At 41.2% G+C, this 26,112-nt stretch overlaps 1 protein-coding gene across 1 annotated transcript; it reads right to left on the reverse strand.

The window, feature by feature from the left end:
- Positions 1-20,928: 20,928 nt before the first annotated feature.
- LOC131221008 (large ribosomal subunit protein eL27x) lies at positions 20,929-21,596 on the reverse strand. Its single transcript, XM_058216063.1, has one exon. The coding sequence runs from the start codon at positions 21,483-21,485 to the stop codon at positions 21,078-21,080; it is 408 nt and encodes a 135-aa protein (XP_058072046.1). The 5' UTR covers positions 21,486-21,596; the 3' UTR covers positions 20,929-21,077.
- Between the last annotated feature and the right edge of the window lie 4,516 nt (positions 21,597-26,112).

Below are 26,112 nucleotides of genomic sequence, written 5' to 3' on the forward strand. Positions count from 1 at the left end.
CCAGATATATGGGGCAGCCAACTTTCATTATAGGTGACCTTGCAAGCAAGACAGCTAACTGTAAAACAATAAAGGTTCTAGGACATCTTTAGTAATCTTTTCGGCAGAATAATCACAAGTCCCGAAAGGAATTGTGACCTGTTTTCTTGATTTCGTCCGGACCTAAATACTCCCAGTGACGGTACTTGCTGCCGCCCACGATCTATAAAAGAAGTCCACGTGATTGTGTCATGACAGGAGCTTGAATGATGTGACTTAAAAAACGGATGAAGCGAAAGATGTGTGGTCATTGACTGCAGCAGCGTGTTAGAATGGTAATTATATATGGAATGAGTCAACTTTTCAAAAGAAAAAAATATATATGTTCAGGTGTCTTCCAAGACAAGATGGACGGCATGCTCAGCCACTAACTGTCCAAGTGGATGGACGCATGGATATACAATAAATACATCAAGGTGGCCCCACATCAGGGCCCGATTTTGTTAATCCCCTCTCATTTTTTATTTTTTTTTGTTTTTCGAATATGTACCATCTGATAGTACCGCGTACAGCCCACCAATAAAATTTCGCCACATCACTGCTACGGTAGGTGACATGGGCCTCACGTAACCCGTCTGTTATAAAATAGATGGTCAAAGGCAGGATAAAACAAAAACATCATGGTAGACCCCACAGAGCGCCTGCCAGGACCTACGCGTTGCCACCTATGCGTTGCCATTCTTCCGCTAACTACATCTGGTATTGTTAGCACTAACCGACTTATTCATTTATAAATTCACATCTACTTCACATCCAATTCATAATCTCTCTACTTCTCGCTGTCTCTCCATTTCTTTCTCCTTTACTCACAAGGTAATTTTCATTTTTCACACTTTCTCTAAATTCATTCATGTTAATCATTCTAGTTAGGGCAAATTCTTAAGAGATTTGAGATGCTGTTATAAGAGATTTTTTTTTAATGATATTTGAATAAAAATATTTACTACTGATATTAGGATTTTTTTTTTCCTATGGTGTTTTGATAAATATATTTAATAATGACAACAGTGGTCATAAAAATTCAGTTAAGCCATAAAAAAGTTGTAATTATTTTTAAAAAAATTAAGGGGGGGAAAAAAAGCATTGGCCCTATATTAGTCCTTTACAGGTGAAACTCAATTACAAAGCTTTTTTTAAAATTCAGTTTGTGTTTGGATATTGATATCTTAATGAAGTGGAGAGGCTCTCCCTTTCTCTCTCTTAAAAAATAACTATTTGATGGAAATTTATTTTTAAAAATTTTACAACCTATCTTAAAAATGAAAATCATAAAAGGAATTAATTCTTAAAATTGAAATTCTTTGATTCATTTCTACAAGACCCAAATATAAATTCCGCCTCTCAATAGATGAATCAATTTTCCAAGGGCAGGCTCTTAAAATACTCATTGATCCCAGCTAGACTAGCCCAAGTCATCGATCGAGTCAAATTATCAAGCTTTTGGAATTTTTTGGAGAATTTTTGTAATTTTTGGTGCATAAATAGGTGGATGATGTTTATTTATTTCAATAAATTCTACTCTCTTTTTTTTTGTCTAAAGATTCGACTCGGCTAGAGTCGACTCGTTTTTGGTCCCTGATGAATCAGCCACCAATATTGAGTTTTAAAACCATGTTAGGAAAACAGACCGATGGTCATTTCATTCATGAATTGTTTGTTTAGTTTCTTTTGAATTATATCCGCCGTTGGATTAATGATCATCTCATTCTCATGACCCTTTTGATTGATCAGTCTATCCGCCACCGGCCACCACATATCCGATGGGATATCCCACAAATGATAGCACTGGGTACCCCCGCCCCCGCCAACGTGTTAATGTGGGAGTTAGCAGATACGATGGATTTTGGAAAAAATGGTAAGTATACTCTAATTCCATTTTAATTGTTTCTTTAAATAAATAAATAAAATCTTTTTCATTGGTGTGAACATCTAACAGGCCGTGGGCCCACCATCTGATCACCGTCGGATCATTTATTTCACCATACTAGCCATACATGGATTTTTGGTGTGCAGCGAACTACCCACGGCGTCTGATCATTTGAGATCAGTGTGGGCCCACAACCACAAACCTGATCATGATCATGATCTTTCACTTATATCTTGAATTTCCTTTTTCATCTTTTTCCTTTTTTTCCTTGCAGTTGTATTGCCTTATGTTGCTGTTGCGGCGTATCCAAAGATCAAGTGAATCATACCAAAAGAAACAATGGGGGATAATGATGTCCACAGCTGAAACCGTGCTAGGCCCAACAGTGATGTTTATTTGTCTTCCAACCTGTTCATAAAATCAACAGTGATGTTTATTTGTCTTCCAACCTGTTCATAAAATCAACAGTGATGTTTATTTGTCTTCCAACCTGTTTATAAAATCAACAGTGATGTTTATTTGTCTTCCAACCTGTTCATAAAATCAACAGTGATGTTTATTTGTCTTCCAACCTGTTCATAAAATCATAAAAAACAAATACAAGCTTGATCCAAAACTTATGTGGCCCATAAGAAATTTTCAATGGTAGAAGCTAAATTCAAGTGTTTCCTTTGGTGTGGTCCATTTGAACATTGAATATCCTTCTTTTTTGGGTTAAAGTCATAAAATTATCAAGTAAAATGGATGGACGAAACAGATAAAATACATAGATCATGGTGAACCTCACAGGGTTTACTCAGTATGCTAAGCATCCGCTTCAGCTTTGGAGTGGTAACCAGAGAGATGCGTAGCTGTTTTATCTTCCTTTATTAATTATGTTTTCCGTCATTTTGATGTAAAAAAGGAAAAGGGACGATGATACGGTCGTTTCCTAGGTATGTCCAAATCTCAAGTAGACCACGTCACAAGAAACATGTTGATTGAACGCCCACCAAGTTTCTTATGGTGGGCATTCAATCCCATCGTTTCTTATAGTTTGGTCTACTCCAGCTTTATATTTCCTTCATTTTTGGGCTCATGACTTAATTGAGCCGGCAAAATGTACGGAGTGCACATGGATTGGGTAATACCCCACTAGGACCTAGCAAGAGATGAACGGTCCTGGCATGGGCTCCAAGGGACCCATCCTCATGTGTGTGCTTTATCCAATCATTTTAGAGCATGAGCACAAAAAGGAGGCAGATCAAAGCCTCAAGTGGACCACATCACAGGAAGCAGTAGTGACAATGATGCCCAACGTTGAAACCTTCCCACGGCCCACCATGATGTTTATTTGTTATTCAACCCGTTCATAAGGTCACATAGACCAGAATGAAGAGAAAACATAAATATTAGCTTAATCTCAATCCCCACCGCTTCCATTGGTGCAGTCCGCTTTGGGGCTCATGCCCTGACATGTAAAAATAGATGGACAAGGGCAGGATAAAACAAAAACATCTTAGTAGACCCCACAGAGCGCCTGCCAGGACCGACCGTACAAAGGGTCAGGTCAGGCATGAGCTGAGGAATTGGAATATAAAACAATAATAATAATAAAATCCATGTGGGTCACCTATCCTGCATACCAAATACAAAGTGGGACCCACGACTATGATAGTTAGATTGGCTTGATTTCGAGGCATCCAAACTTTCATGGTGGGGCTAAACTGTGCGACATTCTGTAGGGCCCACCATGATGTATGTGTTTCAGATAATGATGTCCACCATCATTGAAACCATCGTAGGGCCTACATTGTTTATTTGTCATCTATTCGTAGGGTCACATGGATCAGGATGAATAGATATGGGGAAAACATGAATATCAAATTGATCGAAAACATCTATAGACGTTCAATCCCTATTGTTTCTTGTGGTGTGGCACCAGAGCTTTTGTATATATTTCAATGTGGGCTCATATGCCTCGTTACACAATCGAAGCATACAACCCACGGTGGGCCTCATGCGTAATCCACAAAGCTTATGAGACAGTAAAGAGACTAAGAGATGATACGGATCCTGCACGTATTACCACAAGCTGGCCACATTGCTGAGATGGTCTTATGGTTTGAACGGTCCGTATATTAGATACTGACATAAATAAGCTATTGACACTTAACCACAACTCAACAATGATCCTAACCTTTTGCTTTTTCCGAGTTGAATGAAAGCCATTAAAAATCCTCCTTTCATTGCTCTTAACATTTATTTTCAGATGCTGATAGTCTCAATCATTCATTAAGAGTAACTTTCTAATGGTGGGTCGTTATAGCATATAAGATTCAACGAAATGGCTGGATCTGATCTTGAGTTGAGTCTCCTTTTCATGTACAATGTACCAAAAATCACGCTTATTTTGATTATATAACCTTTGGATTCGTTGACATTTATTGGATGGTTAATAAGGAAAGATCCAATGGTCCTATTTCACAAAACAAGTGTCTCATGGTTCGAAATTCGAATTGCTCAAAATTTCTGATTTTAGCCCTCGGACTTGCAAACAGTGGGCCCACAATTTTCTCAGTTACTAAACCTCCTGCAGCCTTTTTTTCCCGTTTGAGAACTCCAGTAGAGTGTGACTAGTGATAGATGGGCACATAGAAATTGTACAAGTAACATACAAGCATATCAAATTAAACTTTCCAAAACTATGGGACATATTCAGATCCATCATATATGAAAATTTATTCTTATTTGACTAATATAGCCATCAGTGGAATGTTTTTTTTTTAAAAAATGAAAAATATAATGGTCCTATTTAAGTAACAAGTAGTTGTGGAAAACAACCCACACATATTGGATGTGAGCAACTCTAAACAACAAAAGAAAAAACCAGGATCCTTGCTCTTGCTCGGGTGGTAGACTCTCGGGAGTTTCACATAGGTGGTGAAAGCCCACTACAGCGTGTGTGTGTGTGTGTGTGTGTGTGTGTTTTAAAAAAAAAAAACAAAACAAACGAAAATCCAAAAGCAAGAATCAACAACATAACTGAAAAGTCCTCGGACAGCAACATGGAGCTTTATTCTTTTGGCTAAAACAAGAGATATTAGAAACAAAAAGATTACCTACCTCTCTCCCACTCTTCCACCATGAAATCCTTGTAAGACGATTTCACTGTCTATACATGCTCCCCTTATGTAGACAAGTAGGCTTCACAAGATATATATACACACACAGAGAGAGAGAGAGAGGGGGGGGGGGGGGGGGCTGTCAATGGGCCAGTCTAGCCCATCAGGCTTTCGACCATGTACAGTCCAGCACAAATCTGGCCAAGCCAGATACATTATAATTTACCAATTTTAGGTTTGCAAAAGCATCATCTCATCTCTGTCTCTCCCAACCAACAGGTCCGTTCATCTTCTAACAAACCCAAATCCCCACATTCCGTCTTCAACCAAAACGGCCCTTCATCTTCTAACAAACCCAAATCCACGCATCCTACTCTTGGAGTTTTATTCTTCACTAAAACAAGAGAAATAAGAAATAGAGGGCTTACCTCTCTCCCTCCCACTCTTCCACTATGCAAGGAATCTCTCACCTAAAAATCCTCATAAGATGATCTCACACTCTACACATGCTCCCCTTAAATAGAGGCAACCTAAAAGAGCACTAACCAGAGCCTACCTCAATTAAGCTTCAACAAAAGGAAACATCTACACAATGGCACCACCCCTTGACATTCTCCAACTTGAAAATTAGTTTTTCTAATAGGTTAACAGCTGCCCAAATGTCACCAGTAGGTAACAATAAACCTAAGAGAAGTCTTACACCAAACAAGGATTGGGAGAAGCCCATTGCCTGAAATGTGCCAATCCAAACACACAAATCCAGTTAGATCATCCAGTGATACTCCAACAAACATAGCTGTCCCAAAAATCAAGCTCATTCAATGCTAATGTGGGCCCAGTCAAAAAACTATACCCAAAACCTCCAAATTCACACTGTGTGGCCCATTTCATGGCACCATTTTTTTAAAAGGATGTATCATACCTGATGGACGGATCGCATCTCATGAAAGTTTCATCCACAAGACTCTTGGTCTACAGAGGCAAACAGGTGGGCACCGAGGACAAGGTGCACTGGCACAGTTCATCCAAGAAAATATCCATATTGAAGAGAATAAGGTAATAGTTGTGACCATGCTATGGACCTCAGGGTTAATATATATTGTCAAGAGACCTAATGAGTCGACCTGCCAGATTTTTAACTGTGACGCCTACTCGATGCATGGCTTGGATATCTAACAACATAGGCATGTTCTTGTGACAAAAGGTGCATTCATGCCAACATACATTTGTGAATGGACAGCCTGATTTTCAGTTAACTCTGTTTTTGAAACAAAGGGACAAAAACAAAATGCCCACGATAGTAAGGCTAATCAGCTATTTCTTTCGTTCATGGCCCATGCCAATATCAGCACTGATGTGCGTGAATGTAACTTGCTGCTCGAACAACTATTCAGGGTTTTCTAGAGCTCCTTGTGAGGCTTGTTGGAAAACTTGCTGTTGGAGCTGATTAATTGCTCTTTGTTGTTCAAAATAAATGGTTTCACTTTTTGTAATTTTCTAATCATTTCCCAGGCAATCTTATTGGTTTGGCCCACCTTTGAATGGCTGGGCCGTTCTACACATGATATGGTGGGAAAGACGGGATCTGTTTGTGAGAATTCTTTCACATGCAGCTCATGCATGTGATCATGTCTACAAACTAATTATAACGAGCAAAAACCCTATACAAAATTTCATTAGTTGCATTTTGATGATGGCATGAAACAAATTCAAGCTAAACATACCAAGACAAACCTCCACACACAAATAAAATCAACAACCCATTTCATCATTCTATCCAATCAAACCTCATTTTTGTTTTATTCTCAAATTTAATCTCAAACAAGGTTTAAGACATCATCCCTAACCAACACACATTGCCCAATATGGACCAGTTGGGCAACATGTGCCAGTATCATCCATGATCGACACTCCATGAACAATGCAACTATATTGGCCCAAAAGAGGCCAATACAGGGCAACATCAATGGGCGCAGATTGCCAGCAGCTGGGAGTTGCAAGGGATTCCTGCAACCCTAAGCTTTGTGGGGCCCTACGTTATGTATGAGTCAGTGTTATATCAACTCAGTCAATCCGTTTCACCAGCTCATTTTGAGCCCAAACATGAAACATATCCAAAGCTCTAGTGGACCAAACCACAAGAAACGCTGGGCATAAAGACATCAACCATGGAAACCTTCCTAGCATGCACTACCACCAACACCACCATCATCTAGGCCTTATCCCAATTAATTGGGGTCAGATGCATGAATCCTTTTCTGCCATTCCGCTCCATCAATCCACTCTATCAAGGGCCATAACTTCAGTTAGAAAATAGCTCAGTATTTTCTTACTAACTCCTCCCATGTCTTTTTGGGCCTCCCCCTTGCACTTTTAGAGCCTTCAACTTGTACCGATTCACTCCTAACCAGCGCAGTTCTTGGTCTCTCCTTTGCCAAGACCAAACCACCTAACCAGTGGAGCTCTCAGACTCCATTGCACATGATCAAACCACCCATCTACTTTCCCTCATCTTGTTACCTATTGGTGCTGCTGCTAAATTCCCTCGAGTGCATTCATTTCTAATTCTATCCTCGTCTTCACACTCATAGTCTCAACATCCTCACTCCAGATACACTCATCCTATGGACATGTTGTTCCTTGACTGCCCAAAATTATGTCCCAAAAAGTATGGCTGATCTTATAGCCCTCCTATAAAATTTCCCTTTCAGTCTGCGTGGGCACAAGACAATCAATCACATAAAACACCAGAGGCAAGCCTCCATTTATTCCACCCCACCAAAATTCTATAAACAACATCCATCTTAATCTCTCCACTTTCATGAATTATCGACTCAAGATATCGAATGTGGTCATTTTGGAATCCTTCTTGGTCAGCAATCTTTACTAATTCCCTGCTCCCACTCCTATAGTTACTAAAATTGCACTCCGTATGCTCGGTTTTAGTCGAACTAATTCCTAGCATGAATCATGATTTTATACACCATCCAACCCATCCATGAGGTTACTCCGACTAGATGAAGGGAAACAACAAATATCAGCTTGATCAAAAACTTCTGTGGGCCTCAAGAAGTTTCAATCATGGATGTTCAATCCCCATTGTTTCCTGTGGTGTGGCCCACTTGAGCTTTGGATTTGCCTCATGTTTGGGCTCATGTCCTAAAATGAGCTGGCAAAACGGAGAGATGGAGTAGAGATAACACATCATAGCGGGCCCCATATAGCTTAGGGCTGCCGGCAATTCGCATCCAATATCAACGGTCAACAACGATACCCGATATTTTGGTTCGAAACCTTCACCCCAAATTAAACATATGTAAAATAAATAAATAAATAAATAAAGGAAAAAGGGGATTTGCGGCATCGGTTATAAACCTTTACCTCAAGCTAACATTATATAAAAAACAAAAAAGGGGCATTTTTACTGTGAAATTCCACAAGGAATTGGATTTTACGAAATGGTGCCTCTAGGAACCAATATACCTGAGCAGTGTTTTTAAAGAGGAGAAACTACGTTTCTGCCCTCCCTTGCTTCTTTACAACAAAGTGGAAAAATCAGAATTGTGGGGCCCACGTGGTATGTGTCTCACATCCAACCCATCCAACAGATGCACACCAACATTATGATTAGACAAACCAAAAATACAGCAGATCTAATCATATGATGGGCCAACCTGTAAAAAGTAGCATACACCATTCAAAATATCCCAATTCAAGTGTAGCCCATCTGATGATCTGATTGACATGATGTTTTGTTCGTGTTATAACCATGGTGTGGTTCATATGATTAACGAGTTAGATGGTATACACATACCACGTGGGCCCCACAATTCTTGAATTTTATTACTTTTAAAAGAAAATTTTGAGGGCATTTTTTGTAATTTCATCCCTAAAAGAGCACCTCGACCTCAACGAACTTTCCAATTGTGAGGCATTATTTGGTAAAATATAGATTCCTCTGGAATCTTGTGGTAAAAATTCAAAAAAAAACCTCCATAAATCGAAATAAATTTAGTGTTACATCAAATTCTATCCGGATATCGAAACTAATCTCCACAATCTAAACCAACATCCAAACCTGATTCGAAACTAACTTCCAAATAATAATAAAAACAATTTATGGTTCCATTGATTCAACCTGAATATCCACTAGATTGAGCTTCCATTTCAGTACTAACTTCATTTAACTCCTTCTGTCTGATATAGGACAGATGATCAATCAAACACAAAATAAACTACTCTATCACAAAGTTAAAAAATTTAAGTAACAAAACATGTTCTAGTTCAAAGCCGTTAACAATCCCGCAATGCAAATCTAACAAAATATGAATCGACTAGGATCTATGGAAGGTAGAGCTTCCATCTAGCAGAGGGATTATTCTTAATTCAAAGGGACTCACTTGGTTTTCAAGTTTGGTTAAACTGGTTTAAGTTTAGGGTTTTAGATTTTGGGAATTGGGGATCTAGGGTAATGAGAATTAGGGTTCCGAGAACCAGGGTATCGAGGTTTAGGATTGAAGTAAAGGACAAGGAATAGAGAGGAATGAGGGAGATGAAGCAAGAGGGCCACGGAACAAGGGGGTCATCCAAACGAACAGTCGTACACGTATGTTCATATGGTTGTACGAACACAAGCTTGAGTCAGGGTGGGTAGGGTTAGGGTTGGATGGGTTAGGGCTTAATTGAGTTGAGGTTTAGATGGATTAGGTTTTGATTGGGGTATGGTTTTGAGGAAGACAAAAGGAAAATTAAAAGAGAGGAATAGAGAGATTGGGGAAAGTAGAAAGAGAGAGAGAGAGAGTGATGGGGACATCACGCGCACACGCACGCCCCCCCTACACAGGTACGCGAGTAGGAGGGCCCCAACCATCGATCTGGATCGATGACGATATCCAGAGAGGGCCTCCTAGTTAGAGGACTGCGTTTTGGTTCGTTGGAGTGGACCCAATAATCATGTGAACCCCACCATGGGTTCTCATGATCGTGGCCCACTATTCTAATTAATTTAGTACTTTGGGTTTTGCTTATTATTGTTATTAGGAATATCATGTACTGTTTAGATTGCTTTGATTAGTTGTTATTTTTTATTACTTTATCTCCAAGTAATACGTTGCGCACATGGCGCAAGTTTTTGGATATAGAATTTTAATATAAATAAGCACCCCTCGTAGTCTTTTTTCCTCATTGAAGATTAATAAAATTTTCGCATTTTTCTGCTCATCTAAATTTCTGAGTTGTGAGATTCAATTGGGTGTAAAACACACCCTTTCTTGAAGGGCTGACTACCATGGTACGAAGCCACACCTATCCTGATTCGCCCCCACCTTCTTCCATCCATATTCCTCTCTTCATACAATCACCTACGCTTCAAATCCATCCTCTATTGCAGCCGTTTTTCTTTATAGCAGATTTCCATAATCTAGCCCTGCAAGAGGGCTGAAACTTCTGCGGAGCACCACGCACCAACCGTGCATCGGATCGAGCTGAAATTTGGGAGTTTTGGAGTCCACCCATGGCCGACCAGGGCCAAGCTGGCCTTTTTCTAAATAGTGGGCCCCACACACATGTGGCCGGGATCACACGCACGTGCGTCTAAGCCATTGTTGTTGTCCACATGTGCAGTACTTCTCTGGTTCGTCTCTCTCCTCTCTTTCACTCCTCTTTCACCCAAAATCCATAAACCTAACCCTAAATTATTCAAATCTCCAATTTTATACCCTTTCTTCAACCTTAGGGTTCCCCAAATTGAAATTTTTAAATCCCTTGGATTGGGGGAATTATTTTTGTGCATGTGTGGATGAATTTACCATCCTGTGATTCTTGTTTGGTCTATAATTTTGATTGATTCGGCCCTAGCATATGTAGGCCTAGATCCGCATAAGATTCCACTTGACTGAGTGTTTGAACTTTTGTGTGGGATGTGAAATTTTGTGTAATTGTTTCTGAAGTAGTGTGATCTAAAGCCTGAAAATCTTGCACATCATACTTGAATTTCATGTCCTGCATCAAATTTGGTATCAGAGAACAAGGTTTTTATAGGGGAATGCATTACATGTTTAGGGTTTAGTTTATTTATGTCCATTATGCATTAAGTATCATCATATAGAGTCGATTAGAGGTTCATAATTTCTGATATAAACTGCTAAATTTTCTGTTATCAGAAAATCTGCATATCTCTTTACTGGATTTTCTGTTGACAGATTTTTTTGGACAGATAGGTTACTGGAAATTGAGTAGTACAGTGTCGTTATCTCCATATAGAGTCCTATAGGAGCATTTAGTCCTATCTAGGTGCATATAGTCGTAGTAGGAGGTCCTTAGATTGAGTTAGTAATTGTATGCCCACACGTACAGGTCGTAGTTTTGGCTTGCACCCTACACTAAACATGGAGCAATTGCAAAAGTCAATGAACAAGCTGACCCAGCAGTTTGAGTCTTTGGGTAAGCGCTTGGAACAACGTATGGACCAACGCTTTGAGCAGTTTAATGTGCGCGCTACCCAACTAAAGACCTCGGTCGAAACAAACCCCACCATTGGGGAAGATGCCCAATTTCAGGCAACTGGTCAGGAGGTTAGACCGAGGAATGGAGTTAGCCAAGGAATTGATCATCGCTGCGCACCTATGCACCCACCCCGCGAGGGGCATCATGAACAATATGACCCAGATGCGCAACTCCTCAAGAGAGTTAAGAGTAGATGACCCTACTTTTGATAGCCACTTGGACCCTAAAGCCTTTTTAGACTGGCTGACAGATATGGACCACTATTTTGAATGGTATGGCATGCCGGATGCTCGTCGAGTTCGATTCGCCAAGATGAAGCTTGTGGGTCAAGCAAAGAGGTTTTGGGCTACTGTTGAGCGAAAGAAAGAAAGAGTGAGGGAGCTCTCAATAGTCCATTGGGGAGAAATGAAAGAAACACTTAAGGAGAAGTACCTCCCTTCTCTTATCGCTTACAGTTGATTGAGGAATGGCGGTCTCTTCGACAAGGTTCCATGAGTGTGGCTGAATACATTGAGAAGTTCGAAGAGTACTTGACCAGGTGTGAAGTTGATGAGAATCCCGTACTCACCCTTGCTCGATTTAAAATGGGCCTCCGTACTAACACTAGGGCGTGTTTGGGCAGTGGGATTAGAAGGGATTAGGTGGGATGGAATTGCATCTGGTCTGTGCCAATTCCAATCCATGTTTGGGAAGAACGGAAAAGCTATAGATGGAATTGCATTGGGTCTCGTGCCAATTTCATTCAATGTTAGCAAGTTATGTAGGTGCCACCATGATGTGTGGGCTATATCCACACTGTCAACCCATTTTTCGAGATTATTTGAGAGCATGGGCCAAAAAATCAGGTAAATCTAAAGCTCAAGTGGACCCCACCATAGAAAGCAACGGGGATTGAATACTTACCATTGAAAACTTCTTTGGGGCCACATAAGTTTTGGATCTACCTCATTTTTAGGCCCATGTAATAAAATGAGGTTACAAAACGAATGAACGGTTTAGATATAACACGTGTTATTCTCAGTAATTTCAAATGATGGTGGGTATATCCATTCAATGTACCACCGTATTACCAACAAAGCATGGAATTAATCTCATCCCATGGCAACAGGGGACAATTCCTGCAATGGGTAATAATTATGTTTTTTGAAATCCCATCCCACCTAATCCCTTCTAATCCCACCGCCCAAACACGCCTTTAGGAGAGAATTGCTCGCCAGAGACATAGACACTATTAAACAGTTGTATCGAGTAGTGTTGGAGGTTGGGCAATACCTCAAAGCATCTATGGGAAGGCAATTTAAGTTTCACGATTCTGACGCTAAGGCCAACCCTTCTGGGGTTAAGCCTAACACCGGGTACCAAAGCAAACCTTCTAGTAATTTTCAGCCCAAGCCCAAGGATAATAAGGGTAAAGAAGTTATCGGGTCTAGCTCACGTAAGAGTGGAGCAACTGGGTGTTTTAGGTGTCAAGGGTTTGGTCACTTTACCCACCAGTGCAGCACAAGAGAGGGCACCAAAGTGCTCCTTATTGATGGGCAAATAAAAGTAGTGCCCCCAGATAGTGACAGCGAAAAAGAAGAATATGAGCCAATAGAAACCCCTAGTGATGAGGAAGAGGGAGCGCAAGAGTCTGCGACCCCCGCGGTTGTGCGTTGCGCCCTTGCTCAAGCCAAGAACACTGACGATTGGCGCCGCAACACGATCTTCCATACTTATGCAAAATGTGAGGAAAAGAGTTGTAAGATGATCATGGATAGTGGTAGTTGTGCCAACGTGGCATCAATTAGCACTGTGAACCGTTTGGGCTTGAAGCTTGAAGCACATCCTCAACCTTATAGAGTCCTAGGTTGACGAAACTTCCATTCCAGTCTCACACCGTTGTCTTATTCCTATTCAGTTTGAATCTTATAAAGACACGTTTTGGTGTGATATAGTTCCCATGGATGTGGGCCATATCATTCTAAGTAGACCTTGGCTCTATGACAGGAATGTCACCATATTTGGTGGTTCGAATGTGTACATTCTTGTTTGAGGGCAAGAAAGTCAAGTTAAATCCACTTCCACCTAAGAACACCACGAGAAAGGAGTCTACCACGTAGAGTGGTGTGAGCGGTTCAAAAGAATTGAAAGAGTCGAAGTCCAAGTTCAAGTCTCTCCATATTCTGAATGCCAGAGACTTTGAGCGAGAAACTGAAGTGGACTTGATGGTATACGCCCTTGTGACTAGGGAAAGTATACCAGAGGCTAGTTTAGAGTTACCCACTGAGATCATTCAAGTAGTGCATGAGTTTCGTGATGTCTTTCTTGATAATCTGCCGAATGAGCCTCCCCCTATGAGGGATATAGGGTATGCCATTGATTTAGTCTCTGGGGCGACTCTACCAAACCTCCCTCATTACAGAATGAACCCAAAGAAGCATGCAGAGTTGAAGAGACAGATTGATGAGCTCCTAGAAAAGGGTTTCATTCGAGAGAGCATGAGCCCGTGTGCCGTGCCCGCCCTTCTTACACTTAAGAAGGATAGCACATGGAGGATGTGTGTTGATAGTAGGGTCATCAACAAAATCACAGTCAAGTATCGATTTCCCATGCCGCATCTTGATGACATGTTGGATATGATGGCCAATGCTATTATCTTCTCAAAAATTAACCTCAATGTGGTTATCACCAAATCCGTGTATGCCCTGGTGATGAGTAGAAGACGGCCTTCAAGACGAGGGATGGGCTATACGAGTGGCTAGTTATGCCTTTTGGGTTAACACCCCAGGCACTTTCATGCGTGTGATGACCCAAGTGTTGAGGCCCTTCATGGGGAAGTTCTTGGTCGTATACTTTGATGATATCTTGATTCATAGCATGACCAAGGAACACCACCTCAACCATTTGAGGCAGGTTTGTGGGATCCTTAGGGGGCGTTTAGCGCATGGGTTTAACTGGGATTAGGTGAGAGTGGGTTTTAAGATCCCATGGAACGTTGTAATGTCCTGTTTGGGACTCACATAAGGTATGGGTTGTGAAGCCCCTTCTTGGAGTTGGCGCCGGGCAAGGGTTTTTGCAATCCTACTTTGGGTTTCATGTGGCTAGTGGTCGATGCTATGTGGACCCCACCATGATGTATGTGTTTTATCCATGTCGTCCATCCATTAAATATAATTTTAGGGATTGATCCCATAAATGAGACAGATATAAATCTCAAGTGGACCACACTATGGGAAAACAGTAGTAATTGAATTACACCATTAAAAACCTCCTCGGGTCAACTGTGCAGTCCACTTGAGATTTGGATCAAACTCATTTTTGGGCTCATACCAGAAAACGACATGGAAGAATGGGTGGACGGCATGGATGAAACACATACATCATGGTGGATGAAACACATACATCATGGTGGGGCCCATAGAGCACCGACCAGTGGTGGCAAGATGACTAGCCAATCCGTTTCCCAAACATGAAGTGGGATGGCCTCCAAGCCATGGGATTAGACGACAATCCCTAACACAGTGTAATCATTACATTTTGGTAATTCCATCCCACATAAACCCATCTGATCCCATGCTCCAAACACCCCCTTAGAGCCGATAAATTGTACATCTAGTAGTGTTATCTTCTTAGGTTTTATTGTGCAGTTGAGGGCGTATTGGCGGATCCTGAGAAGGTCAAGGCTATCATCAATTGGCCTAAACCCCACAATATTCACGAGGTGCGCAGCTTTCATGGCTTAACCACCTTTTATAAGCGGTTCATTTGAGGCTTTAATTCCATTATGGCTCCCATCACGGATTGCATAAAAAAGGGAGAGTTTCAATGGACAAAGGCAGCCTCAAAGGCCTTCAATGAGATAAAGGTCAAGATGACCGAAGCTCCAGTCACAGGACTTCTGGATTTTTCAAAAGCTTTTGAAGTCATATGTGACACGTCAGGAGTCGACATAGAAGTACTTAGTCAGGAAGGGCACCCTGTCACCTTTTTTAGCGAGAAACTGAATGAGGCGAAACAAAAGTATTCCACCTATGACAAAGAGTTCTATGCAGTAGTGCAATCGTTGCGCCATTGGCGTCATTACCTATTGCCGCAAGAATTCGTCCTATTCTCAGATCACGAGACCTTAAGATATCTGAACTCTCAAAAGAAATTAAACCCTAGGCACACCAAGTGGGTTCAATTCCTTCAAGAGTACACTTTTATGCTTAAGCACATGGCCGGTTTAGAGAATAAGCCTGCCGACGCATTGAGTCGTCGAGTCGGGTTACTCAATTCCATGAGTGTTGAAGTCACGGGCCTCGAGCGCATCAAAGAAGATTATTCTGAGTGTCTAGATGTTGGAGTTGTGCACGCATCATTGTTAGAGAGTCTGCCAGGAGCTAGCAGTGAGTACTTGATTTTAAACGGATATTTGTTTAGGAGTGACTGCTTGTGCATACCTCGCACCTCCCTCCACGATTTTCTTGTCTGGGAGTTACATTCAGGAGAGGTCGCGGGTCATTTCGATCGAGACAAGACCATTGCCCTAGTGGAGGATGGATTTCATTGGCCAAGCCTTAAGCGAAACGTGGCCAAAATTATAGGGCAATGTCGTGTTTGTCAACTAGCAAAGCAGAAAAGCAAAATATAGGATTATACACACCTTTACCAATTCCATTCATCCCTTGGTAGGACATCAGTATGGACTTCGTGCTCGGACTCCCCGAGACTATTCAGAAACACGATTTCATATTTGTTGTCGTGGACCTTTTTTTTAAAATAGCCCACTTCATCCCTTGTTCTAAGACCTCCGACGCATCCCATGTTGCCAAGCTGTTCTTTGGTGAGGTCGTCAAACTGCATGGGTTACCAAAAACCATAGTGTTTGACCGTGACATGCGATTCATGAGTTACTTTTGGAAGACACTATGGCACATGATGAATACTTGGCTCCAATTTTCTTCTGCCTACCACCCTCAGACCGATTGTCAGACTGAGGTGATCAATAGGAACCTAGGGAGTTTGCTCAGATGTTTAGTTGGGGAGCATACCAAGACGTGGGACACCTATAGCCGAGTTTGCGTTCAATAGTTCTGTCAATAGAGGTCCACAAGTCTAAGTCCTTTTGAAGTCATTACTGGTAATAAGCCTAAGAAGCCTATTGACCTTGTCCCTATGTCATTGTCCCATAGGCCATCAGAGTTTGCAGAGTCCTTTGCACATCACATCCATTCATTGCATTAAGAAATCAGGCGAAAGATCATTACTAGTAATGAACATTACAAATTTTCTGTAGACCAGCATAAACGTTTCAAGGAATTCAATGTAGGGGACTCAATGATGATCCGCATTAGGCCCGAGCGGTATATCCTAAGGGGGTTGTTCGCAAATTACAAGCGGGTAGCGCTGAACCCTTCAAAATTATAAAACAAAATGGTCTCAATACGTATGTGGTAGATCTTCCACCTTGCATGGGAATTAGTTTCACATTTAATGTGGAGGATCTAGTTACTTTTCAAGGGACCACTAATGCTTTGTCCGGCTCTTCGCCCAACCATCCTGATTCCCCAGACTTGTCCCTTGATCCATGGCCTCTTCCCAACCCTTCTTCCCAGCCTCTACTTCTCATACCTACCATTAATCTAGTACTTTAGATTAATGGTAGGAATGAGAAGATATTATGAACCATCAGATAGTATCAACGTCGGACGGTGGGTTTCAGAAGTACCTGGTTAAGTGGAAGTCACGCCCAGCTTCAGACAGTACGTGGCTCATTGAGGAGCTTCAGAGACTTGATCCTGACATCTTGGAGCGGTTCAGGAGTTTTATTTCGCCAGTGGCGAAATCTTCGCAGCCGGGGAGAGTTGATGGGGACATCACGCGCACAAGGCCCCTACGCACGTACGCAAGGAGGGCCCCACCATCGATCTGGATCGATGATGACATCCAGGGAGGGCCTCCTAGTTAGAGGACTGCGTTTTGGTTCGTTGGAGTGGACCCGATAGTCATGTGAACCCCAACATGGGTTCTCATGATCGTGGCCCACTATTCTAATTAATCTAGTACTTTAGATTTTGCTTATTATTGCTATTAGGAATATCATGGACGGTTTAGATTACTTTGATTAGTTATTATTTTTTATTACTTCATCTCCAAGTAATACGTTGCGCACATGGCGCGAGTTTTGGGGTATAGGGTTTTATTATAAATAGGTACCCCTTGCAGCCTTTTTTTCTCATTGAAGAATAATAAAATTTCTGCGTTTTTCTGCTCCTCTAAATTTTTAACTTGTGGAGATTCAATTGGGTGTGAAACCCTCCTTTCCTTGAAGGGCTGACTACCGTGGTGCGAAGTCACACCTATCCCGATTCACTCCCTTCTTCCATCCATATTTCTCTCCTCATACAATCATCTACGCTTCAAATTCATCCTCTATTGCAGCCGTTTTTCTCTCTACAGCAGATTTTCAGAATCTAGCCCTGCAGGAGAGCTAAAAATTCGACGGAGCACCACGCACAAACGGTGCATCGGATCGAGCTGAAATTTAGGAGTTTTGGAATCCATCCCTAGCCGACCAGAGCCAAGCTGGCCTTTTTCTCAATAGTGGGCCCCACACATGCGGCCGGGATGACACGCACATACGTCTGGGCCATTGCTGTTGTCCACACGTGCGGTACTTTTCTGGTTCGTCTCTCCTCTCTCACTCCTCTTTCACCCAAAATCCCTAAATTATTCAAATCCCCAATTTTTTGCCCTTTCTTCAACCTTAGGGTTCCCCAAATTGAAATTTTTGAATCCCTTGGATTGAGGGAATTATTTCTGTGCACATGTGGATGAATTTACCCTCCTGTGATTCTTGTTTGGTTTATAATTTTGATTGATCCGGCCCTAACATGTGTAGGCCTGGATCCGCATAAGATTCTCCTTGACTGAGTGTTTGAACTTTTGTGTGAGATGGGGAATTTTGTGTGATTGTTTATGAACTAGTGGGATCTAAAGCCTGAAAATCTTGCACCATACTTGAATTTCATGTCCTGCATCAGAGAGAGAGAGAGAGAGGGAAGATAATACCTTGAAGAAGAAGAGAACAAGAGAGAGAATAGTGGAACCACTCCATGGCTCCAACCATCTCCATTCACAGGGGATTTCTTGTTGCTCAAAGGCAAAAGAGGTAAATTTCATTCAATGCAAAATAATGCTCCAAGGTTCACACAAACCCTTTTATAGACTAATTGGGGTGTTTTTCTTAAAAAAACAAAAAAAAAAACCCTTATGATTATAAAATATGCAAAATACCCCATGAATCAACTAAAACAGAAAACAACACATAAAATAACTACGAAAATAAGTAAACTAATGTCTCATGATGTCTAAAGACTCTAAACTAATTCCCCATTATGCCAATGGCCAAGATGGCCCAATGATCAACGGTCCGATAAAAGTGTCCGTTCAATTCAACGGTCTAGATGTGTTCAATAGGCTCCTATATGCAGCACACATGCATCTTCCCAATGTGGGGTCTTCAAAGATGCATAAACATGCATGTGGAGTCTTCCAGCACGCTACGTACTCAATCTGGGCTCCATATAATGAATCATCCAACATAGAGATGCTAGAACTGGGGCCAAAGCTCTCCTCCTCTAGTACGCTCTGAATGGTGCTTGGATATCCTCATCACCATCCCTCGATTGGCTGGAATCCTGCTCAAGCAGATTGTAGAAGTTCACATACAGCAAATGCATGTGACATGTTGATTCAATCTGAATATCCTATAGACTAAACTTCCATTTCAATACTAACTTCATTTAACTCCTTCCCTCAATTGGCAGGAATCCTGTTCTACACATGTGACATGTTGATCAGAATGATCAAGCAGTTTGTATTAGTTCACATACAGCATGTGCAGGTGATCCTGACCCCAAACTCATTATCAGTAGACACTGTTTTCAATATTCACCAAACAAAATCCTCTTTCCAATATTTTTTGTTCCTCCATAAATCAAGTTGAAAAAACATCTAAAAAAATAGAAGCATCTCCTAACATGCAATCCCCCCGATATTCAAAACAGCAAAGACACTTCTCAGAGTTTCACTGTCACAATCAGATGACTGTATCAAAGTATCACGCTTAAACATTCCAAAATTAAAACATTACTCAAACAACCCGCTTTCAATACAACAACCCGCTTCAATGGCACAATCAGATGATTGCATCAAACATACCGTGACTATTCCAAAACTAACCTCCACATTTCAATACAACAACCCGCTTCATCATTCCATCAAATCGAGAAGGAAACCCCAATTTAGTAGCTTAATCTTATACTACAATTATCAAAATAAACCTCCAAAAATCCGAATAATGAAAAAAAAAATTTAGCATTATTGCAATGCAATCAAATATCAAAACTGACCTCCAAAATCTAATCAACACTGGCATTAGATTACATGGAAGCAGCCCATCAAACAAACATAAAATCCGATTCAAAACTAAACTTCAACTCTCCATAATAACAAAAATAAAATTCAACCATCAATTCACTCAGAAGATTCTACAAACCCAGCCAAAAGAGTTCCCATTTGAATTATCCCATATAACTGACAGAAATCAATAAAATGAATGCCAAAATCAAGAACAACCCAACTCAAAACTAACTTCAACAGTCCAAGATAACACGTATGCCCACCCATCCAAAGTTCCCATCAAACTAACACAAACCCCAATACAAAACTAGATTCAACAATCCAAAACAACAAAACCCAGTTGAAGTTCAATCCATTCGATCCCAAGATCCTATAAACTTTGCTCAAGTTGCTGTTCAAATTACCCAATCAAACTAGCATAAAGTGATATAATGAAAACCAAAATCAAGAACCCAGCAAATCAAAACCCCCCTCCCCAAGAGCAGGAACAAAAACACAACCTCCAAAATCAAATCCAACATCAACCATTTCACAGCTTCAACTTATTCAGTAGAAGAACCCCAATAAACAAATATAAAACCGAATTCAAAACTAACTCCAACAATCCAGTCTCCTGCTTGTTAAATGAGCTGGTAGGGGCAGTGTAGTGTGTGTGAGTGATCCAGAGTTCAATCCCTGGTAGTGTTACCTTTCAAAAGAAAACTTCAACGATCGAAACCAACAAAAACCAAATTCAGAGTTACATTGACTCGATCTGAAGATCCTATAAACCATGCACAAAAACTAAAGTTAACCCATTCAAAATTCTCCATCAAACCAATACAAAACCTATAAAAAGGAAAAGGAAAAAAAAAAACAAAACAAAAACAAAAAGCACAGAACGAAGAACAACACAACATAAGGAAAAAGTCTCATCTTTTCACTATATGATGAATCCCAGTGCAGCTGCCTCCTTCAACCTGAGCTTGTTGGAGAACCAACGGTTCTTGATCAAAATTTCATCATTTCAACATAAATATATGATCAAACTAGCATAAAACCCAATTCAAAACTAACTTCAATAATCCAAATAACCAACTAAAAAAACCCAATTGACAGTTTCATCGATCTGATCCAAAGATCTAACAAACAAAGCTCAAATCATTAGAATTACCGCAACTAACAAACAAAAAGAAATCCTAGAACCTGAGCTTGGTAAAGAACCACCTATTCTTGCCGGTCTTGAACCGTTCCTCAAAGCGGGACTTCGTCTCCTTGGCGGCCGTCACCTTCTTGTCCTTGGATTGGAGTGCGTCGACGGTGACAACGTCCTTGAGATCGACATCGAGGTTGTAACGAGTCGGCATTATGTGATTGTAGTTGACGAGCTTGATGAATGCCTTCACCCTCGATTTCTTCGCCGTCTTCTTAGCTGAGTCCTTCCGTATGACCTTTTTCGGGTATTTGCCGATCCCGGCCACAAGGCAGTGTCCGTACGGCCGGTCGCGGGTCCCATCGTCGAAGGAACGGACGATCACGGCCTTGCGGCCCGCGAAGCGGCCCTGCAAGACGATCACTGCCTTGTTGGGTTTCAAGAACTTCACCATCCTCTCCCTCTCAAACCCTAGAATCTCTCTCTCTCTCTCTCTCTCTCTCTCTCTCTCAAACGCTAGAAATGGGGTTTTGGATGATTCTCCTTTCTCCCACAAACCCTAGAAATGTTGGGGAAGATAAGTATATATAGGTCGAGATTTGCTAAGGTCTCACGCGTGTGCATATAAGCTCTCGTACACTCCACACGCGTGCCAGCACGAACGAAAGCTACAAGATCCAATCCATCCATCAGAACGGCACCTTTAAATTGATAACGATTCTCACGAATCAGTTTGATCCACTGGTCAGGTGGGCCACATTTATCTAAACAAACTTAGTGAACGCTGCTTTTGGTGGATAAATAACTGTGGGGCCCACTGTGATGTATGTGCCTTACATCCACGCCGTCCATCCATCAGACAGCTCATTTTAGGGCAAGATCCCAATGATGAAGCGGATCCAAATTTCAGGTGGACCACACAGCAGGAAGTAGTGGTGATTGACCGTTGAAAACTATGAGCCGTAAAAATATAAACTTGATCCAAAACTTCTGTGGCCCACAAGATACTTTTAATGGTTAATCACTTGTGTACTTCATCTTTGGGGACATAAGCTAAAATGAGCTGTCAAAACTGATGCATGAAGTGGATGTAAGGTACATGCATCAAGGTGGGGCCCAAAGTCAGGGATCCATCGAAGCCATGTCCAACTTACGGATCTGAAAATCTTGGCTGAACTTTCCTAATTCGTTCACCTGTTTTCAGTATTAGGGCCCGTTTGGCCGGGTGGATTGGAAGGGATTGAATGGTGCTAGGGTGGTTGCCATGGATTTCTAGGCAATGATGGTGTTGCCAGTGAATTGTCTTGAGATCCGTGGTAGTGCTCTATCCTGGATTGCTATATCCAGTCCGTTTGGCATGCCCGGCCAATCCTAGGATTAAACCTTTCCATCCCATCCAATCCCACGAACCAAACACGTCCCAGGCAAATTTAAACGGATTAGGGTGGATTGGATGGGATTTAAAGGTATTGAAGGTGTTGTCAGTGGATTGTCTTAAGCTGTATGGGATTGGATCGGATCACCAACTCTGTTTGGCACGCCCGGCCAATCCCGGGATTTAACTTCCAATCCCTTCTAATACCATCCAATCCCTTCCAATCCGAACGGGCCCTTAGGGACTACCCCATGGGTGGACTAGATTTATTTGTGACCAAGTTGATGGATGGTTTGGATCTCGCACCTAGGTGCCATGTTGGCACGTGTGTGGCTTGTACATTAGCTCTACTTCACACGCGCGAGCTTAGTTGACCAAGTTCGTTTTTGTTTCTGTGGCGAGACTCAGGATCCTTGTGTTGGACGCAGATTGCGTCCTACCCCCGCCCATCTACCGCTGGGAAGCTTTGAGTGGCCACCGTAACATATGGATATTATCCACACTGTCCATCCATTTTTTCTATCATTTTAGGGACTAAACCCAAAAATAAAGCAGATACAAAGATCAATGGACCACACCACAGGAAGCAGCTGTGATAATGATTCTTACCGTTGAAACTTTTCTAGGTTCCACCGTGATTTTTATTTGCCATCCAACCTATTTATAAAGTTACATAGACCTGTATGAAGACAAAACACAAATATCAGGTCCATCCAAAACTTTTGTGGCCCCAGGAAATTTTGAACGGTAAGAGTTTAATCCCCATTGTGTAGTCCACTTGAGCATTAGATCTGCCTCATTTTTAGTCCACTTGAGCATTAGATCTGCCTCATTTTTTGGCATATACCATAAAATGATACGAAAAATTAGATGGATGGTGTGGCTCATACAACACGGTGGCCACTCAAAGATCCCGCCCGTTCCCAGCTGGAGACGAGCATGGGTAGGACGCAACCCACATCTCATTGTGTTAGGCGGGCTGGTGGGGCCTACATACTAAGATGGTTGAATTATCTAAACCGTTCATGTTCTACCTACGGCGATGAAGAATAAGAAATTACCCCGCGACCAAGATAATCGTTTATCCTAACATTTGAATTTTCCTTATTTTTTTAGTTGATTGCAGCCGTTGAAATTCCTCCTATTGTTTTAAAGGTATCTACGGATGCTGATGGTCATGATTATCTTTGTTTGGCTATACTTCAGTCGTTCATATGATGTGTAGAGGGTGGGCGTGGTCAAGTACAGTAGACCAAGAGACCAAACTATCTACTCAGCAACTAAATAAAATCAAGTTGTTTACGTAGGGAAGAATTCATGCTTCTAATAAAGTTTTTACCTTATGTAATTAATGGACTTTTACATTTCAATAATATGGCAAAACTAAAAAGAAAGAAATAATCCCTGATCTGAAAGTATTCTTTTGATATTTAGATAAATATAATAAGATAAATAAAAAGAAAAAGAAAATAAATAATCAACGACCATCTGTTCATTGTTCGAAAAAATACCAGTCATCGTAGATAAGATAATCATCAAGCACGATGATTAATTTGTTGTTCAACTAAGCTTCATAGGCAAGATGATTGTTGGCAACAATAGTTTGTTAGTCACTCCATTGAACTTTATGGGTAAGTCAGTCATGGTTTGCAGGATGGCCTTCATCGTTTGGCACGTTACACACTTCATAAGTAATGCGATCCATCTTGGGTGAAAATTCAAAAGTCTATTTATCATATAGTTCGACTTAGGCTTTGTAGGCAAGATAGTTGTGAGTAAACGATTATATGTTTATCACTCGAAACTAGGTGAGACAACCGATGAAATATCTAAGCACACGGGCAAGAAAGTCCTACTAGCCTTCTGTTCGAAACTTAAGATTTTCTTAGCGATCTAACAATGTGATCGTGGATATCAGGTGGAGAGATGAGTAATCTAAATGGTCCATGCCTTCTAAAGCATTACGTTGGCTAGCAGTGGAGTTAGCTTGAGACTCAATTAAACTAGGATAGGTGTCCACAAGAGATGAACGATAGGCAATGTTGTATTGTATAAAAGAGTTGTATTAGATTGGTGTGAGCTTGGAGCTCTTTGTTCTTTGATTTATTTATAGGCACATAGGGCAGTTGCTAGAGAATTATAGACACATAGGGCAGTTGCTAGAGAATTGTAGTCAGAATCAATCTCCATGATTATCTCTAGATTGATTGGTTATTCAACAGACATGACTGATTATGCTTCCATATTAAGGACGACTTATCATGATCTTCATATTTCGATCCAGTCGTTAACAAGTGTAGCCAATCACGTTCCACCACTTCTTCTGGAATATATTACCACTAACTAGCTATTTGACTACACACTCTCCTAGGCCATTATGTAAACCATGGCCTTTTCACATTCTGCCATGTGTTTATGTGATAGTTACATGCTTCTAGTCTTCTTGATTGTCTGACACGACCCAAGGCAATGATCATCTTTATCTCTCATGATTTTCTTCTACTGATTGTATCAGTGGCTAAAAGAAATCTTGCCCTAATCTTTCGTATGGCGGTGTTGTCACATGTCGACTTTCTAGCCATCGGATTTGATAATGTTAAGTTAGGTGTAAACAATCCGATTAGGGTAATTTTTTAGCAGGTCTGATATATCATGAATTGTACATCATAAATAGTTACAATCATGGGACCCCTCAGCATGTAGGCCATAGTGGGTAGTGTGGATCTGAATCACAAAGCAGCAACACGAACTCAACATGTAGATAGTTTTCATGAGCCTAGGCGCCGATTAGAGCTCTGCCCCATCTACAAGTGGGTGCATTTGTCAATTTTGAAAACATGTGAGACATTGAACTTTCCATCATGAGACACGACTTGACTAGACCTCGGAACCAACAATGTGGGTAGTACCCTAACCATGGGCCCCACCTCAATGTATGCATTATATATCTATGTTGTCCATCTATTTTGCCAACTCATTTTATACCATGAGCAAAAAACGAAGCAAATACAAATCTCAGGTAGACCACACCACAAGAAACAATGGTCATTGAACGCCCACCATTAAAATCTCCTCAAGGCCCACTGTAATGTTTATTTACCATCAACCTTGTTGATAATGTCACACCAACGTACATGAAGGGAAAACACATATATCAGCTTGATCCAAAACTTTTGTAGCTCACAAACATGCTTTTATAAAAGTTGTGTGTATTGTGGATAGATGCAACTGGAGGAGTAGTAGACGGAGGAATAGAAGTACCAGCAAACGTCATCGGAGGAGGAGTTGATGGAGGAATAAAAGGAGCAGCAAATGTCGCTAGAGGAGGACCAGCAAACGTCGCCGGAGGAGGAGTAGACAGAGGAATAGAAGGAGCAGCAAACGTCGCCGGAGGATGACCAACAAACGTCGCCGGAAGAGTATTGGTACCAGCAAATGTCGCCGGAGGAGGACAAGCAAACGTCGCCGGAAGAGGACTAGCAAACGTCGCGGGAGGAGTACTGGTACCAACAAACGTCGGAGGAGGACCAGCAAACGTCGCCGGAGGAGTACTAGGACCAGTAAATGGGTTTCTGAGAGGTATTATTAATCTTTAATTTTAATTTATTTTATTATTTTGGAGACAATTAAAAAAAAAGATAGGCCAACCTCCTTTATGATAGGAATGAAATCTGCATAATGTTTTTTTAAAATATAATATATATAT

This window comes from Magnolia sinica, chromosome 12 (genome assembly GCF_029962835.1).
Source record: "Magnolia sinica isolate HGM2019 chromosome 12, MsV1, whole genome shotgun sequence".
Taxonomy (NCBI): domain Eukaryota; kingdom Viridiplantae; phylum Streptophyta; class Magnoliopsida; order Magnoliales; family Magnoliaceae; genus Magnolia; species Magnolia sinica.

Bases quoted from the DNA above. Each gene is read 5' to 3' on its own strand.
- LOC131221008 (XM_058216063.1), bottom strand. From the start codon at position 21,485: ATGGTGAAGTTCTTGAAACCCAACAAGGCAGTGATCGTCTTGCAGGGC.